Source organism: Sinocyclocheilus anshuiensis, unplaced genomic scaffold, assembly GCF_001515605.1.
Source record: "Sinocyclocheilus anshuiensis isolate Anshui unplaced genomic scaffold, SAMN03320099.WGS_v1.1 scaffold245, whole genome shotgun sequence".
Classification (NCBI taxonomy): Eukaryota; Metazoa; Chordata; class Actinopteri; order Cypriniformes; family Cyprinidae; genus Sinocyclocheilus; species Sinocyclocheilus anshuiensis.
In genome coordinates this window covers 114,948-132,859 of record NW_015536478.1, presented here as the reverse complement: position 1 = coordinate 132,859, position 17,912 = coordinate 114,948, and the positions used below count along the sequence as shown (strand labels likewise).

Sequence of the window (17,912 nt, the reverse complement as noted above, 5' to 3'; positions counted from 1 at the left end):
TATTATTATTTATTTGTGTTTTTATAATATTGTTTTTTTTTTTGAAAGACGCTTGCAGATAAAAGCAACTTATCACATCACTAAATCTAAAAATAAAACAGAGTATCTCCTTCAATCAATTTTTTTTAAATAATTTTTATTCTATTTTTATTCATTTTATTTTATTTTTTGTATTTTTTTTGGAAGACTTGAAAGACTTTATTTTTTCTTATTTATTGTATTTTGCATTTTTATTTTTTTATTAATAAAATATTATTTTAAAATTATTTTATATTTATATTATCATATTTATATTCTATTTTTGTAAGACAATTGCAGATAAAAAATAACTTATTGCAGTTTTAAAAATCACTCTAGTAACTAAAGTATTTTGGCAGATTGTTACCATTGTGAATTTGAAGACATTTTGTTTCAAGGCCATGTAGATCAAAATATATTTTATTCCATACATCCCATTTCGTATTTAGACACTTTGTCCTAAAGTTGTTTTGTTGTTGTTGCTTGTCTTTTACACACAGCTGCGTGATTCAGGTTTGTTGCCTCGTCCAGTGGTGCTGGTGAAGTCATCAGATGCAGAAGAACTGATGGGACTCGTCAATAAAAACGAAGAAGCCATGGTGTTCATAGACATCATGATGGAGACTCAAAAATGGGTGAGTAATCGTATCCACGTTTAATTGATGTCTTTTAATTTCTAGGCTTTACTGTTTCAGTCTTCCTGCTGAAAACAACAGTTTAAACCAGCATGATTTTACATGGCTGGTAGTGTTGGGTCAGCTGACTGACCAGTATGTTTAGACCTAATGTAAGTGTTGGGGTTGGAGCTAGAAAATAGTTTAGAAATATGGTTATTTATTTATTTATTTATTGCCAAACAACATAATTGTCTGGAATTTCTTGGTATGCTTCGTACATACATACATAAATTATTCCAACCATTACAAAGAATGAAATACAGATGCATAAGTGCAAGAAGAGTTTAAAACATGGACCATCCTGCAATAGGTACTGTTCAAAAAGCGTGCAGACTTAGTTTTAATTGCTCTAAGTCGTCTGCCTAAGGGTAAAGGAATAAAAAAAAATGTCTGGCCGGATGTGTGGAATCTCTAAGAATTGTTAAGCCTTTTTTCTGCAAACGTGACACATAAATGTCATCAATGGAGGGCAGGGTTAGCTCTGTTGGTTTAACAGGAATAATGTTGATCCAGTATTATCACAGTCTTATGTGCCTGAAAATATTACCTAGTAGGGCTGGTCAACCAGTATGGTCCCTCTGGAGATGCTGGTTGGCCAAGATAGTTTTCTTGGTTAAGCTAGTTAATAGATGACAACATCTAAAAGTCAACATACAACATGCATACATTAAAAAACTGTAACTGGGGCAGTATCCTGTTGTAGGCATACCTTTGTACCTTATTTACCCCTAAAGAGTGCATATTAATATATTAAAAGAACATTCGTTTCCAAAGTTTTCGTTTACCTTTAGAAATGGTGCTGCCTCAGTGACAGCTTTTGTAACCAACCATCCTGGTCTTTTCAGAGGGGATAGTTTCATTTGTGTCAAAGATTTGCCTTAACTTAAAGTGTTTTGGGGATAGCACCTTCTGGCTGTTATTGGGTTAAAATCCATTAGTTGGTGGTTTGAGGACAAGACACTTAAGCTTCACTCTTCGTATGTTGTGTACACAGCCGCACTATGATGTTGGCATCCTGTTGACTGTGGCTCTGGTTGTGTTGGCCATCATCATGATCTTTGCTCTACGCTTCCGCTGCAGGTCCAACAGAGCCTGGGTAAGAAAACACAACACACATTATACCAGGAGTGGTCCTAAAGAGCCACAGTCCTGCAGAGTTTTGCTCCAGCCTTCATAAAAATTCACCTGCCTGTAGCTTTCTAGTAACCCTTGGACCTTCATTGGCTCGTTCAGGCGTGTTTGATTAGAGTTGGATTGAAACTCTGCAGGACTGTGGTTCTCCAGGACTGAAGTTGGTCACCCTTGCATTATATACCAATGCAGTCTACATTTACTTTTAGTCTTGATTGTAACTTTTCCATTGCATCATTGTACTCTTCCCCTGTTCTGCATGATCATAACTTATTGTTTTGACTTTTAAATTCACTCTAGAAATCTCATAATAATTTTTTCTCAACTCCCAGGACTCTGTGCACCAGCAGACCATGCGTGCCATCAGCAGGTTGGAAACGCACACATACAGCTCTCAGGGTTGCTCTGGCTCCCAGCATTCTCGTGGGGCTCCAGAGTCAAACAGCAGCTCAAATTCCAGCCCAATCTGTGCCATCTGTCTTGAGGAATTCATGGATGGCCAGGTAGGAGATGAAAAGAACAAAAAACATTATATGACTTTGAAGAGGGGCAAGAGAAACCATCAAACCCAGACAGGGAAAGGACCACTTTTGTATTGAGGCACACCAATGGTACATTTAATATTATATTTTCTCTGTCTCTCTGGCAGGAATTGAGAATCATCTCCTGTGCTCATGAGTTCCATAAGGAGTGTGTCGACCCCTGGCTCCTACAACACCGTACCTGCCCACTGTGCATGCACAACATCATGGGTAAACAGCCTCAGGGTACATATATATTTCTCCAATAACTTTATTATAGAGCCTCCAAGGCAGCACTGTATTGAAATTCCTCTTCTTTCTTTATCATATGCTTCCTAAATATGAACACATCCAGTTTAAAGAGATGCCCAAACCTGTGTGACTTTCTTCTGTGGAACACAAAACATAAAAGGATCCAGTGTTGTTTGGACCCCAATGTTCTTCAAAATGTCTTTCAATGTTCTAAGGAAGAAGGTTATATAGGATTGGTAAGACCTGAAGCAGGATTTCATTTGTTTAGATCCAAAGCCTGAACGTACCCTGAACTCTAGTTCTTGATTTTCAAGAAGAGTTGTTTTCAAGAACCAAATGTTTTCAAACTAAATTCACCATTTATCCTCCATTAGGTTCAGATCTGGCATCCCGTCAGCCCCAAAGAAGTCGAATGCCACCCCCTCCACCTGAGCACAGTCAAGCCTTCCTCCTTCCCCATCACTATTCGAACCAACACCCTTATCCCCAGCACCATGTTCCCTTTTCCCTGCAGCATCATTACCCCCGTAACCCCTCTGGACATTTACCCCAATTGGGCCACTATGGCAACTCTCCCCCTCTTAATCCACGGACTCTCCGTTGCTTTCCCAGCAGACCATTGGGTGCTAGCTGTGCGTACCACTTGGCTCCGGATGCCCATCATGGACGTCCGCACAGGACAGGCGGGCACGGGTGTCGGACCGGGGGGCATCACTATGCAGCCCCCAGAAGGTCGTGTCACCGGTGTCCCGGAGGACCTTTGCGGATGCATCATGTGGTATCGTCCGCAAACCATGCAACTCATCATCACCTGCCACGTGGAGGAGGCTCGCACAGTCGCCAAGATGACGGCAGCTGCTCTGGAGGGAGTTACCATACGGAGCGTAGCGGTTACCTTGCAGACGGACCGGCCAGTGATTCCAGCTCGGGATCGTGCCACGGCTCGTCCAGCGACTCTGTATTGAACTGTACGGACATCAGCCTGCAGGGTGTCTATGGCAGCTGGTCCACTTTTCGTAGCTCGCTCAGCAGCGATTACGACCCGTTTGTCTACTGCGGACCGGGCAAAGCTCCACGCAGAGGGAGCATGGAGGCCACGCAAAGGCCTCGTTCCCTGGACTCGGTAGTGAACCGAACCGGGGGTGGAAGCGGCGGTGATGCCGGTGCCATTTGCCCGGAAGAACAGCAGCAACAGGTGGCTGTGTTCAGTCACGTTCACTATCACAGGCATAGACACCACTATTACGAGGATGGGGAACTCAGTCAAGGGCCCGGCCGAGGCTCTGACGAGGATCAAGGGGCCACGTCCTCAGCCGCGGCAGCAAGCGGGCCTTGTCTCGTAACTAAAGACAAAGACTCCTCCGGGTGTCAGGTACAGCACCAGTCTTGCCACTGCCCCAAAACAGACCTCAGTTCAAGGAGGGTTGAGGATAGAGACCCAGACCCTGTTTCCTCCTCAGGTGCCTCCGTGATCCTTCCCTCTCCTCCTTTAACCTCTCCGTCCCCACCCTGTTGCCACAAAGGCCCAGGGTGGACGACCGGTCGGAAAGCATCTGGCTGTCCATTGGAAGTGCCTTCGCCGGTTGTTCACTTCCATCAAAGCTTGGACCTTCAGGATGATTGTAGCATTCATATCCACTACGGACAGGGAGCGGGAAGCTACTGCTGCACACCTCCACCAGACATGGCCCCCACGCTACTGCCAGTGCCCCTGATCTTGGACTCGACGGGTATGACCGACTGGCCGTGCTGTAGTGGGGCACATGTGGTGTGGCAGAAGCAGGTGCAGCAGGCCCATTCAGAGCCTCAGCTCCTGGGACCCACTTCTGGAATGGACAGACCCCTGTGTAGGGCCCATCATGGCCCAGGGGACGAACTTCCCATGGACATCTGTCTGTACTGCCAAACTCTACACAATAGTCAGGGTGAGTATGTCTGACTGTAGTGCTCCACTATAGAGCACTGCTGGAATGAGTCCTAAGGCTGATGATACACGGGGCAACTTTTTGAGCAATGTTGCCATCAACGGGCAAACAGGTGAGACACAGGGCCCACAACCGATCTAAAGTATCTAGATCGAAATTTGTTACCCATTCTCAGTGGGAAAGTGCCCAAGCAACATTGCTCAAAAAGTTGCCTGGCAAAATAGCTCAAAAAGTTGCCCCATGTATCATGAGTTGCATTTTTGGACTTATGGTTCCATCGTGTGGCAGTCAGTTGTTTTTTGGTGAAATGCCTGAAATAAGGTCTGTGATTACCACAGGCTCAAGATATTTTCACATTGTATTCTACCACATAATATACACCATTATTACCACTCATGTTTTTTTAAGCTTTTGCGCATCTTGTCAAACAGGTAAACTTATCAACTCAATAGTCTACTTTTAGAGCTTTGTTGTGTTTATAGTCACATTCCCACAAACTACTCCAATTCAAACTTTCCAACTTGTAGATTTTTAAGCTTGAAAGAGGTCTCGGAAACTTAGTGATGGTGAATTTGAAGTCATGCAACCGTGGTGTAATTCATGTATATCCTACATTTTAGCTTTTTTTAGAAAAATACGTAATAATCATAAACTTTTGTTCGTCACAAAGCTTATTTTTTGCAGTAGCCCAAAAGCCAACTGAAAAACCCTATTGTCTTTTCGTTGAGGGAACTAGGGTGATGGGGTTGGTGTATAAAATTCTCTATTGCTGGTTATAACCTGAATGTACAAAGCTGATTTTTTACAAAGCTTTGAGTTTTACATGGAAACGTTTTTTTTTTTTCTTCACAGGGTCAGAGGAAGAGTCTGGTGTTTGAGAAAACTCTTCGTCCAAAACTCCTCTCGCTGCTACACAAGAGCCGAAATGGACAAAACTCTTCGGCGATCTCTCGCTGTCTCTTTCACCTCACATGTTGAGTCTTCCGGATAATTCCAAACATCTTCTGCAATATCAAACTGAATTACTCAGATTCTCCAGACCTCAGATTTCATTCTCACAAAGAATTCAGCAGTCACTGACGATTAGATGGGTTTTCCAAAGTACTCTTCAGTAGTGATGCTCTGTTACTAGCACCTTTCTAATGTCCAGAACAAGTCATTCTTGGTACTTTACCCAATACGGTCCAAATGCGACTTTTCATAGACAAACAAGTGGTATTAATTCAGGCAGTTATCAAAGGATCTGGAAGATGCGCATGAGATTGAGTATGGTTTCTTCCTTTCCTTTGGTTTAAAACAGGATTCGATTAGTATCTTCTCTTGTAAACAAGTCTGAGAACTCCTTGGTGATCTTCATGAAAGATATAAACATGTCTTTCCGTATTCCATTCAGATTTAGACTTGGCGTATGTACTTTATGCAAGTATGTAGACGCTTCTATGATATCTACACAAGCTTGGTTGTCGTGTTCTGAAATGTGTCAGAACTGATTCATAATGCTTGTCTTGTTCTACAGTCATTTTTCTCTTTCAGGTTAACTACTATCATGGCGGAATTCTGTTTACAACAGCTACCTGATTAATAACATAATATGAAGGTATCATTATACCTTGAAGACTGAGATACGAAGCATGTACAACGAAACCAAGAGCTTGCAATGCATCGGCTGTGCACTTACTTCTGTGTTTGCGTACTTGCATAAAGTATGTTTCATTAGTTCACTGAGCCTACTGGCTAATTTTTAACTATCTAGTCATTGCGGTGCTACCCGCCTCTTCCATTTAATTTCTAGCTTTTTAACTATGTGTTGGGCTACGTTCAAGCATCTGGCCTGGGTTTCCAGCACTACCTCAGATAACCAATCAGAAAGTCCTGTTAGCGAGACAGTACTTCAAAGGTACTTGTGCGTTAGCCTCTCGTTACCTCTGACAGATATTAACTCAGAGGAGCGATAGGGAGCTTTACTTTATATCATCTGTCCTTGGAAAGGAGCATTTCATTGAGGTTTCAGGTTTTGTTAATTCAGAAATGGCAGCTGTTATTTACAAATGTTTGTGTCTTCATTTATTAATTTTGCTCATCAAAACTGAATGAATTGACTGAATATATTTAGGGAAAGTTGTGAAGATTTTTTTGTTTTGTTTTGTTTCATTATTTTGGTCTGTTAAGCCTATAATGTGTTTGGGCTGAGAAGGACTACATTTCCCAGAATGCTTTGCTTTCACCTCTGTGACTCTCATGTTCCCTTAAAGGGATGCGACATTTCATAGAAACCAACCAGCATACAAGCTTATCAAAAGTGCCTCTGTAATCCATGAAATGAACACTTCATGAAGTTTATACATAAATTTATGTAGCCTGCTGTCATGTTCCTGGCAATACCAGCTGACACACAAAACTTGAGTTGGCTCGATGCGTATTGCCTGCAAGCATAGTTATACTGTTACCCAGAAATGTCTGTTGTCGTTTATTGTAAAATCCAACCTTTAAAGGAATGGTCTGGGTTCAAAACAAGCTAAAACAAGTGACATGCTGGAAGTAAACCCTTCCTTCAGTTTGTAAAAATATCTGATGCAGTTCTGAACCTGTACCATTCCTTTAAGTATAGAAAAGGAAACACTGGAAATCTTGCCATGACAAACACCTGAATGTTTTTTGTTTTTTGTCAGTAAATGGTCAAACTGGTCCAAAATGGTCTTTATCCTTTGAACCACAAACATCTCCCATGAGTCTTTTTGGCTTCATACCGTCACATGCTGATTTTCATCTAAATGAGGCTGAATCCCAAATGAAAATATATGCAAGACAAAATATAGTAAATCCCAGTGTAGGGTTTCCTCATACAGGGTTCCCACACCTTAAGACCAATGACTTTTCCAGTTGTTTTTGATTATCGTAAAGATTTTTAAAGTCATTTTATAAAGATTACACTCAGAAAGAGAAACTTTCAGTCTATTAAAGATTTTAAAGCCGTGCATAATAGCAAGAAATTATGTCTGTATTGTTCATACGCTCTCTTTTCCACAGAAAATCAATGAAAACTGCCTTTTTTAATAGAGCTAAATCCCTTCAGAAATCAAGGGATATGCCAGTATATGTTCAATATTTTGTGTAAAAAAAAAAGACAAAACAGTTATAAGATAAAGTGTTGTATTTTATATATAATAGAACATTTCAATATGGTAATGTCACTAATATATTTATTTACTAATATATTTATCCATTTTTGTCCAGGTCTGAGAACATTTTTAAAAATGTTATTTTCTCACGTTTGGAATGATATTCTTTATGAAACGTACAGCTGCCATCATAGATGTATAAACCTGGCATCATTCCGATTATATACAAATAAATTATTTTGAAATAAAAATACAGAGAATGTGGTGTTCATTTGTTTTTATTTAATATATAATTGTGTACACACACACACGGGAAGTAATGATGAAAATTAAGGTCTTTATTTATTTAATGTTTTAGTTATTTATTTTATTATTTTGGATGTTTGCATTATGGATGGGTAGTTAATAGTAACTATTTTGTCTGAAGGAAGGGACTCAAGCCATATCCAATAAATAAATACTTGAGTTAACTTTAAAAAAAAATAAAGTAGCCACCTACAAAACATTTTTGACTCTTACCAACTTCAAAAGTTATTAATTTTTGAAAGTTATATTGGTTGTTCACCCAAACCCGATCAAACTTCCTCAGCAAGTATATTAAATGTTTATTGAAATTGAAATTAGTGGTTGAATAAACTACTATTCTAACTTTAACAAGAGACCAACATATGAAGACCAGCTCAGCACAGGCAAGAACCACTTACATTTTCTGCAGAAAACTATTTTACGTTTTTTTTCAGTCCCATTTGACTCTGAAAGTGGATGTAGCAGATGAACAAATAAGAAAACGATACAGATACATTATACAGTTCTTATATTAAATGTCTTTATTGTCATCCTGGACATTTTAATTGATGGTGTCATATTATTTCACTCCAGCATGAGGCTTGAGTAAATCACCTTAATGCAGTTGTGTGTGTTAGTAAGAGGCCTTCGGGACGCCCTGGCTCTCCGGTGTGAGAACTGTGAGGTTTCCTCTGGCATCCTGGTCTTTCTCGATGGCCTCGAACAGAGATTTGAAGTTTCCAGCTCCAAAACCCTAGTGGATAAGAAGACATGGCAGAGTGACAGGTTTAACTGGGTTCTTATGATGAAAAAACCGAGAATTAGACCCAGATAAAACATGTAAACATCTGAGGTGTAGAATATACTTCACTGAGAAATTGCTAGTAAATTTCACGAATAATTACAAAGACACGGCAAGTAATATTGAAGTAAACGTCAAACTTTGAAGTAGAAAATCCGAAGTATTTTCCTGAAATATATACTCCTCCAATAATCAACTTTGAAATATAATTTTTTACACATTTACCTCACATTTTGTTACATATCTTCAACTTTGCTTTTCAAACCAGAAGAATTAAATGGCACAGAAAAAGTAAAAAGTAACTAAGTTCCCCTTAATAATAAACATAATGAATACTAACATTGTTTTCAGCGATGTGCAACCTGTATATATCTGCTAACATCTCAAAAAATGTGTTTTAGAGCTTCATTGTCCTTTAACAAAAAACCAGTCTTTGGATTTGATGTCGTTGGGTTCGATTTCTTGCTCTGTTTTACAGTTTAAACACCACAGAGGAAAGTAAAGCCCCCTTTAGTGCGATTCAAATAGAAATGTCTTGTCTTTAGGCATTTCCTTCACTTCACAAGCTTTAAAAAGCCCCTAATAACACTATGAGCCTGTTCAAACATGTTTTCTCAGAGTTCAGATTCAAACTCAGTACTGTAGTTACTGTACCTCCATAAAGACTATATATTTTATCTCAAATATTTCATCTGTATGACATTATTTTATGCCTAATCCTGATATCAAGGTTACTATATTCATATATATATTACTGTATGTGTGTATTTATATATACATAATAAATAAACAGAGTACACATACATATATTGTGCAAACAAAAACTTTTATTTTGGATGCGATTAATCGTTTGACAGCATATATGCTCTGATATATATGCACATAAATATGAGCAATATCACAGGAGTAGCTGTGCAATATGGCCATATGTCAGTATATATCATATATTGTGCCAATATACAGCAATATCTCATGGCTACGAGTGTGATATTGCGTTTATACAACGATTCGATGGCAGGAGTGTGTAAATGCATAAGAAACAACGAAGTGTGTGTTTAATTCAGACTTTTTTTCTCACAATTCTGACTTCTTTCCTCGGAATTGTGAGATATAAACTCACAACTGTGATTTATGAAGTCCAATTCTGAGGCGGAAAAAGAGAGACCATTTTCTTACAGTCGCAATTCTGAGAAAAAGTCAAATGACCTTTTTTTTAATTCAGTGGCGAAAACGGGCTTCCATATTAAGCCTGGATGAATGAGGTCAAACACAGACTCACAGAGTGGTTGTTCCTCTGGATGACCTCCAGGAAGAGCGTCGGTCTGTCCTGCACGGGTTTGGTGAAGATCTGCAGCAGGTAACCTTTATCGTCATAGTCTACTAAGATTTTTAACTCCTGCGTTGGATAAAAGAACGAATGCATTCAAAAAATGCATTAGAAAAACCATTCAAATGTGTCCATTTCTTGAACAGAATGGACTGTCATATTGCTTTCTCTGACCTGCAGTGTTTTTAGGTCCTCCTTCACCTTGATCTTGGCCGTCTTGAGATTCTGCCGTAGGGTGTCGTAGTAATTATCGGGTGTGGACAAGAACTCCATCCCTCGAGCTCGGAGGTTCACAATCTGATTCATCAGGAAAGAGTTTCAGGTTTTGTATTTGACTTTATTGTGGTCTCGTAGGAATGAATCATATTGAGAGGAGTTGTGAACCGTACAGCTTGGATGATGTTGGGGGTGTTTAGTGCGATGTGCTGCACTCCGGGTCCTCCGTTGTAGTCGATATACTCCTTTACAAACAACAAGAGGAAATTATGGCGGTAAGATGGATGTTTATTATAGATTTCAAATGTTTTAGCCAAAGGTGAAGTGTATCACAATTGTGGTAATTATTGTGACAGCTTCGCGTCGTGCCTAACAACGCCCCTTAGCTGTTATAAATTCACTGTAAACCACGGCTTCTTGGGGCTTATTGCTTTTATGAAACTGTTATATATGTAACAATGTAGTTCCTCAGAAACGGTTGTGGTTGCAACAAAGTGGTTGCCGAGCAACACACAGACGTAAACAAAGGTGTATGTTACTTTGTAGAGTAATTTACAACAGCTTAGAACGCGGCTCAACCAATCAGAATCAAGGACCGGAACTATCTGTTTTATCATTTGACTTGACAAAGCCAACAGTGATCTACTATTTAAGCTGCATGCTTCCTCTTCTGAGACTAAATTTAGTCAGTGTCTCCTCCTAGAGTTTTCAAGCTACAGCCACCAAACTTGGGGCAGACCTTAAGATTGGTCTGACTCGGGTTGCTCTATCTTTCCTAACTGATCGGAGTTACGGTTTTCGTTAAACAGACAAACGAATCTACAAAAAGTCCCATAGACTTTCATTAAGGGGGGTCAAACCTTTTGAACAAATACTTCACATATAAGGTATTTAAGCTGTCTATCACTAGCAAAGCTTAACGACTATTCTAGGACTACATGCTAGTAATGTGCTAATCATGCTAGCAATCTAATAAAACCGGCTAGCAATGTGCTAAATCATGTTAAAACGTTAACAATGTACTAAATCATGCTAGCAGCATATTAATTCATGCTAGTAACATGCTAAAACATGTTAGCAACTTGCTTAAATGTTTTAGTAATGTGTTGCAACGTTAATAACATTTTATTGACCGAGTAAAATCTTGCTCTTCAAGCTTTTCGAAGTTATTTTAAACTTTCAAACAAGAATTTGTCAAGCCGTGTGTTTACAAACTTTACTCATCTATTAATTATTATGCCGCTTATCTAGTGTGGAATTAAAAAAATCATACAATTTAAAAACAACTGGTGTTGGATGTTACACTGTTTACAATAATATTTCCCCAAAATACTGTTTCCATATTTTACCATCCACAAATGACACAGATAGGGGTTTTACAAACACATGGGGGGTCGTGAGTTGATGAAAAGCTAATAATTATTTTAATTGGGATGTAAAATCTAATTTTAATGTTGCTTGGTTCACTTTATTTACTTTACACATTATTTACACATTCATATAATTTCCAACATTTCTATGGATGGAAGTTTACAGCATTTCACCAGTATTCAGCCAAAATATCTGAAATGTTAAACGCTTGAGGGTTTGAACATTGGAAGTGAAGAATCTAAGACATAAATATCAGTCGTGTGTAGTAAAAAATAACATTTGTTTTATAATTATTAAAATATTTTTTGTTGTTTTATAGTGCAACTCTAATTTATATACTTATAATCAGGGTTATTATTAACTAAAACTAAAACCATAAAAAGTTTAAATAAAACAGATGTTAACTGAAATTAAATAAATTTACAAAATGTAAAAAAAAAAAAGGCTAATTTCAATTTAGTTTGACTTAATGTACTAAAATAACTAAAACTACCTAGAATAAAAACTACGTACACTCAAAAAAAAAAAATCTGTAAAAATAGGGCACAATATACTGTATAATTTGAAGGAATTTTTCCATACTTATTTTTTACAGGTGTTTTACCAGTATTTAGAATTTTACTCTTCATTGCATTGTTTTAGAGTTAACAGAAATGTCCGTAAAATTAATAGATAATGTTGTGTGTAATGAGCTGCCAGTCTTAAAATATATATGTGTATATATATATATAAAACCAAAACGTTTACTGAAAAAAAAATCTGTATTTGATGTGTTTATCTGCATGTCATTTTACCATTAAGCAACATCAGAGAACCGTGAACATGTGAATGTGTTGTTAAATTTTAGCAATATTAACTGAAAATCTCAGGGGTGAATATTTTACGTAAGGGCTGATGGAAAAAGTTCAGGACTCACTGCCTTAAGAATTCAATCAAAACTGAAATGTATGCAAGAAGTTCTGAATCTGCTGGAGGAACCTGGATTTGTGATTTCTTTTTCCCCATGGCTGGTTCATTAAGGCTAATTTCAATTTAGTTTGACTTAATGTACTAAAATAACTAAAACTACCTAGAATAAAAACTACGTACACTCAAAAAAAAAAAATCTGTAAAAATAGGGCACAATATACTGTATAATTTGAAGGAATTTTTCCATACTTATTTTTTACAGGTGTTTTACCAGTATTTAGAATTTTACTCTTCATTGCATTGTTTTAGAGTTAACAGAAATGTCCGTAAAATTAATAGATAATGTTGTGTGTAATGAGCTGCCAGTACGTTTTCTGTTATTTTACGTATTTATTTTTTACAGTGTAGAAATGTTTTTTTGTTTTGTTTGTTTTTTGAAAAATAATAAAAATGACAAAAAGTATGCAAAAAGTTAATTTAAATAAAATGGAAATGAAATGGAAATTATAAAAAAATATTCAAAATACTAATAAAAATGGTAATACTGTTTATAATAATAATTAATTAATTAATTAAATGACACATAGATAAAATGTTAAATTGCTGTTAAATCACTATATTACAAAATTCGATGGACCAGAACCTGTGGAACATCAGACACTTCTGATACCTGCAGAAAAACAGACAGATCGCGTTATTGTGACATTTCCTCGAATTTGTCTTATTGATTTGTTTGTTGGACGTGTGACCCTCACCAGTCAGAAACTGGCACCATTTTATCATCTGGCTGGTTTCCCACAACGTGATCGATGAAGCATAAGTGTCCCGGAGGCCTTTGCGAGACAAAGAAACCCGCTTGTGAGAAGTTTGATGCTTTTGAAAGCTGAAACATATTATTTAAGCCTAATTGCATGCATTTTTGGATTGTGAAATGTCATAAATTATAGGCAAGCATTTGCATATCCGTATGTTTCTGGCCTAAGCACTTCAAATGATCTGAGTGAATTTCCCAGTAAAATGACTCACAGTTTTGCTAACAGAGGGTCTCTGAACAGCGGCTCTTTGTATCCTGGCAGAAACAGACCTTTATATGGCCCCATGTACTCCACAAATGTGTGTGTCGTGTCTCCGTACTGCAAAACATCGCATCTCCGGCTCAAGCTTTTAATGCAAGTCTATGTGTGTCTGGGCACAACTCTTGCTGACTTACCGTCTGAATTACGGCGTATTTGACTTTGCCGCCTGAATCCTGCTCGACCCACGGCTCTTTGACGATCACCGCTCCTCTCTCTTTGGCTTTCTGCGAACACAAGCACACTTTTATTCCAAAGTCCCTTCAAGGCAAATCAGTTCACTGTGTGCAGTTATTTTCGAGGTGATGATTGTGTTCAGAATGGAATACTAACTGGCTGTGAACTGAAGAGAAAACACTGCAATAGTATGCATTATGCAATGATCATTCTTTTCATCTTATTCAACGTTTTCTAGTTTTGTTTTGCTTTGCTTTAGTTTTTTTGTGATGCTCTTTTCCTTGAACCATTTTAACCCTCAAATTTGCTTTCTGTAATGCAAAAGCAAAAGCAAAAAAAAAGTCCTGCATATTATTGAAAAAAGGTGTAATAATATGCATTATGCAGGAATATGTTTTTAAATGCATTATGCAGGAATACGGGTTTTTTCCCATGTTTTTGAGATTTTTCTTTCATTCTGATATTCTTTTCATGACAGTTAAACCCATTTTAACCCTCACACTATCATTAATGTGATGCAAATAAATAAATAAATAAATAATCAATCCTGCTGTTAACTTTAAAATATGATTAATTGTATTTGAAATAATGCCTACTTTTTGAAAAACAACAGTGCAATAATATGCATTATACAGATTTTTAAAGCATGTTGCATGTGAGTTGCGTCCAGCTATCATTTTGTAAATAAATGTTTAATTTTCCATTTTTAAAGTGTAATTTTTTTGTAAAAATGTCTTGCCTTTAGGTTCATGTCTTACATTTTGACAACTGAAGTTTTAAAAAAAATCAGTCAATATTCAAGTTCATTTAGAAAGAGACTTTCTAGAAAACTAGAAAGAGAACAATCCTTGTAATATCTTTTTTTTTTTTTTTTTATGAAAATAGAACAAATAACAAACAGAGCATAGCATAAGACAGTCAGTGCTATACAAAGTGTGACATTAATTAGTAACGGGAACTGAAAATAATGTCATAATATTTTAAACATGTTAATGACTTTTTGTTTTTTAACAATTTCAGAGAAAATATAAAACAATGAAATTCCACTAAAAATGCCTTAATTATTGGGGATGAATTTAAGCATTTTTGTTTATGTATATAACATTTTGCCAGCAATATGAATAAATTAACAATGTATTCAAGACCTTTGTTAACATTGTTTTCATAGTACACAATAATATCCTTTAAAGAAAAACAGTATTTATCCTTTACTAGATTAAAAATAAATTCTGCCAATTCCTTCTAAAAATTTTGGGTAATTTTACAATCAAAAAAATAAATGTGATAACACCTCTTTCTCATTTTTACAAAAGGAGTATAAATCATCAATATCAGAGTATCTTGAAATTATTGATTTAACAGGGTAGATGGTATGCAAAATGTTAAAAATGTATTTCTTTAGTTTTGTTATTGATACAATATTTAAAGGGGATTAACCAAGCAGTCTTCCAATTAATATTATAATCCTTGTAATATCTGTTTAACTAAGGAAAGGCATCAATGACATCATCAGGAAGTGACATCATTTTGGAGGGAAAACAACAGTAAGTACCAGTGGATCGGATGAATTCTTTGATATTTTGTATATATAGTTACTGCAGGAATAGTAAGAGTGAAATTGTTGTGAGCTACTGAGAACAAATGCTGGTTCTGAATTGTCTGTATGAAATTCTTGACTCATTTGATCTGATCTGACTGGTTTTACAAAAAAAAAAAAAAAAGGATAAAGCGTGCAAATTAATAACATCTATTTTGACATGATAACTGGACACCCTCACTGAATTAATCATGCAACATTATAAACATTATTAGTGTGAATTATGTAACATACTTCTGGAACCCTGTACAACATATAGTGTGCAGGATCAGTATTATATATGAACAGTATTAAATATGATTTACCTTGATTAAAAAGTCACAGTCCTCCACTTGAAATGCCACGTCTTTCACTCCGTCTCCATGTTTCATGAGATGCTCGCACATTTCTGTGGAGAGACGCAGGTGAGCACTTGTTATTATTTTTTCTTGTTATTATTTTTTCTTGATCTTTTCATGGATTTATTTATTTTTTTTTCAACCCTGAGTTAACAGAACAGAATGTTTCATTATGTTATTCCATGCTTTTAAGATGAATTCGTATTTTCTTAATGCAAAGTATTAGGTTTATTAAAGCATTAATATTATGTGGCCTGTTTTTTCTTCACATAATGTTTAAGATGAATTGAAACCGTTCATACCCTCGTTCCCAGGGTTCAGGGCGGACTCAAAGACAAAGATTATCTGGGAAAAGAACCGGGGTGCTTCTGAAATTTCAAAGCAGTTTCTTAAAGAAGTTGGTTTATTTCCAGTCATTTTAGGAGGTGTATATTAAAGTATATTCACACACACCTTGTCCTGTCTGATGGCGTGAGACACCACCTCTCTGCTGCCCGTCTCCAGAACTTTATACGCCAGCGGCTCGAAGCCAAACTTATCACAGTAAAACACCGCAGCCTACGGCAATAACAACATCAACAGGTGCTTGCTGCATGTCTTAAAGTCCTTTGTAAGGATAGAATGGTCGTGTAGTTTTTATGAGGTACAAAGCAAAAGAAAAAAAAAACTCAAATAGCTGTTAGAACAAATGAATAAAATGCATTTGCTTGTGCTGGAAAAAACTGAAAACAACACTGCATAAATAGTTTTTTTTTATTAAAACAAATAGTATCTCACATGGCAAAATATAAATAAATATATATATATATAAAAAAAATCTGGCCTAAATATATGCTAAATATATGTTGTAAACTCTGAAGCTCAATGAAAAATACTGAAAGTATGAAACTGAAATTGAAAATATATTTAGTTTCAACCTTCGTTTACCAAAATGTGACACATTCAGTGTTATTTTAGAATCAACGAGATACTGTGGCTTTTGTTAATACTTTGAATGAGATATGATGTTAATTTTAGTTTTTTAGTCTGTAGTTTTTATTATAATTTTCATTCGAGTTTTAGTTATTTTACTACATAACTAAAGTTAAACTATATGAAAGTGAGAAATGTTGTCATGGAAACTAACTTTTTATATTTTTTTTAGTTAACATTTATTTTATTCCAGGTTTTTTTGTTTGTTTGTTTTTTTTAGTTAACTATATGATATTATTATATATATTTTTAAATGCTTATGAAAATACATTTATATTTTGGAAAATATACAAAAAATGGCCAAAGTATATACTGATAGAAAATATATTTACAATTATATTTATTGAAATATATTTTAGCAAATATACTTTTTGACCATTTTTTAATATATTTTCAAATACCTGTTGAGCTTGTTTTACAAGGAAATACTATTTCAGTCTTTGTAATTCAAAATGTTATGTTTAATTCAGTGTTACTTGACATTTTTTGTAATTAATTGTTACATTTATTTACAGTTTCTAATTGTTTCCACACCAATTTTTCAACTCTAAACCTACCAAGAAAAGATATTAGCGGTGCAAAATGACGACATACTGGTCAACTGTGTTAATATGTAAACCTGTTTGACTGAGACTATCGAGATCAGATGAGATGAGCTCATATATTATTGCATATATCATATAATATTGCATCACTGTTAGATTAAGATCACGTTATTGATTTCATCTTCAGAGAAACCTTCGTCATCTGCATTAGTTCAGGATCTCTGGAAGCTTCTCTGATCTTCTGCTAACATTAGCAAGTCAATATATATAAGCAACAATATTAGCGGCCTATACTACTTTCCTTTAATTTCATCCCAATTTATTACATTTAAATCATGCTACTAAGTTTATATTCAGTGCCAATATCTGATCAGAGACTCTCATTGAAACTTTCTGCATCAAAGCAGTTTCACTAAGGTTTCCAGTACAAACGTATCATTCTCTGAAAATTGAATTAAGTGCAAAATGATCTTGTTTTAATTTCAAAGCTGTATATTATCATATTACAGTAATATTTTCATAACTGTTTTTTTTATGCACAGATTTAACTCACCTGTTTGGCATTTCCCACCCAGAATTTCACATGGTGAAATTTTATAAATTTCCCTCTCTCTGGCTGCAAAAGAAAAAAACAACTATTTTTTATGTATATATGTA

General features: G+C 36.1%; 2 protein-coding genes across 3 annotated transcripts in view; one reads left to right on the top strand and one right to left on the bottom strand.

Moving 5' to 3' along the window:
- LOC107663763 (E3 ubiquitin-protein ligase RNF43-like) overlaps positions 1-7,545 on the top strand; it is a 94,488-nt gene extending 86,943 nt beyond the window's left edge. The window contains exons 4-9 of one of the 2 annotated variants that reach the window (XM_016454183.1): positions 519-653; positions 1,690-1,791; positions 2,159-2,329; positions 2,476-2,578; positions 2,974-4,524; positions 5,377-7,545. In XM_016454183.1, the coding sequence (XP_016309669.1) occupies positions 519-653; positions 1,690-1,791; positions 2,159-2,329; positions 2,476-2,578; positions 2,974-4,524; positions 5,377-5,402 (2,088 nt within the window). In that variant the 3' untranslated portion in view covers positions 5,403-7,545. Of the gene's footprint in view, positions 1-518; positions 654-1,689; positions 1,792-2,158; positions 2,330-2,475; positions 2,594-2,973; positions 4,525-5,376 lie in introns of both variants that reach the window. The other variant, XM_016454109.1, reaches the window with a different exon arrangement.
- Positions 7,546-8,457: 912 nt separating this feature from the next.
- The window catches only part of LOC107666860 (4-hydroxyphenylpyruvate dioxygenase-like), a 10,382-nt gene continuing 927 nt past the window's right edge, over positions 8,458-17,912 (bottom strand). The window contains exons 3-16 of the mRNA XM_016458399.1: positions 17,809-17,871; positions 16,192-16,296; positions 16,041-16,083; positions 15,706-15,788; positions 13,764-13,853; positions 13,580-13,686; positions 13,309-13,386; positions 13,169-13,223; positions 12,730-12,734; positions 12,623-12,665; positions 10,447-10,518; positions 10,232-10,354; positions 10,010-10,126; positions 8,458-8,682 (exon numbers count right to left, since the gene is read on the bottom strand). Coding sequence (XP_016313885.1) covers positions 8,563-8,682; positions 10,010-10,126; positions 10,232-10,354; positions 10,447-10,518; positions 12,623-12,665; positions 12,730-12,734; positions 13,169-13,223; positions 13,309-13,386; positions 13,580-13,686; positions 13,764-13,853; positions 15,706-15,788; positions 16,041-16,083; positions 16,192-16,296; positions 17,809-17,871 — 1,104 coding nt within the window. The 3' untranslated portion in view covers positions 8,458-8,562. The remainder of the gene's footprint in view (positions 8,683-10,009; positions 10,127-10,231; positions 10,355-10,446; positions 10,519-12,622; positions 12,666-12,729; positions 12,735-13,168; positions 13,224-13,308; positions 13,387-13,579; positions 13,687-13,763; positions 13,854-15,705; positions 15,789-16,040; positions 16,084-16,191; positions 16,297-17,808; positions 17,872-17,912) is intronic.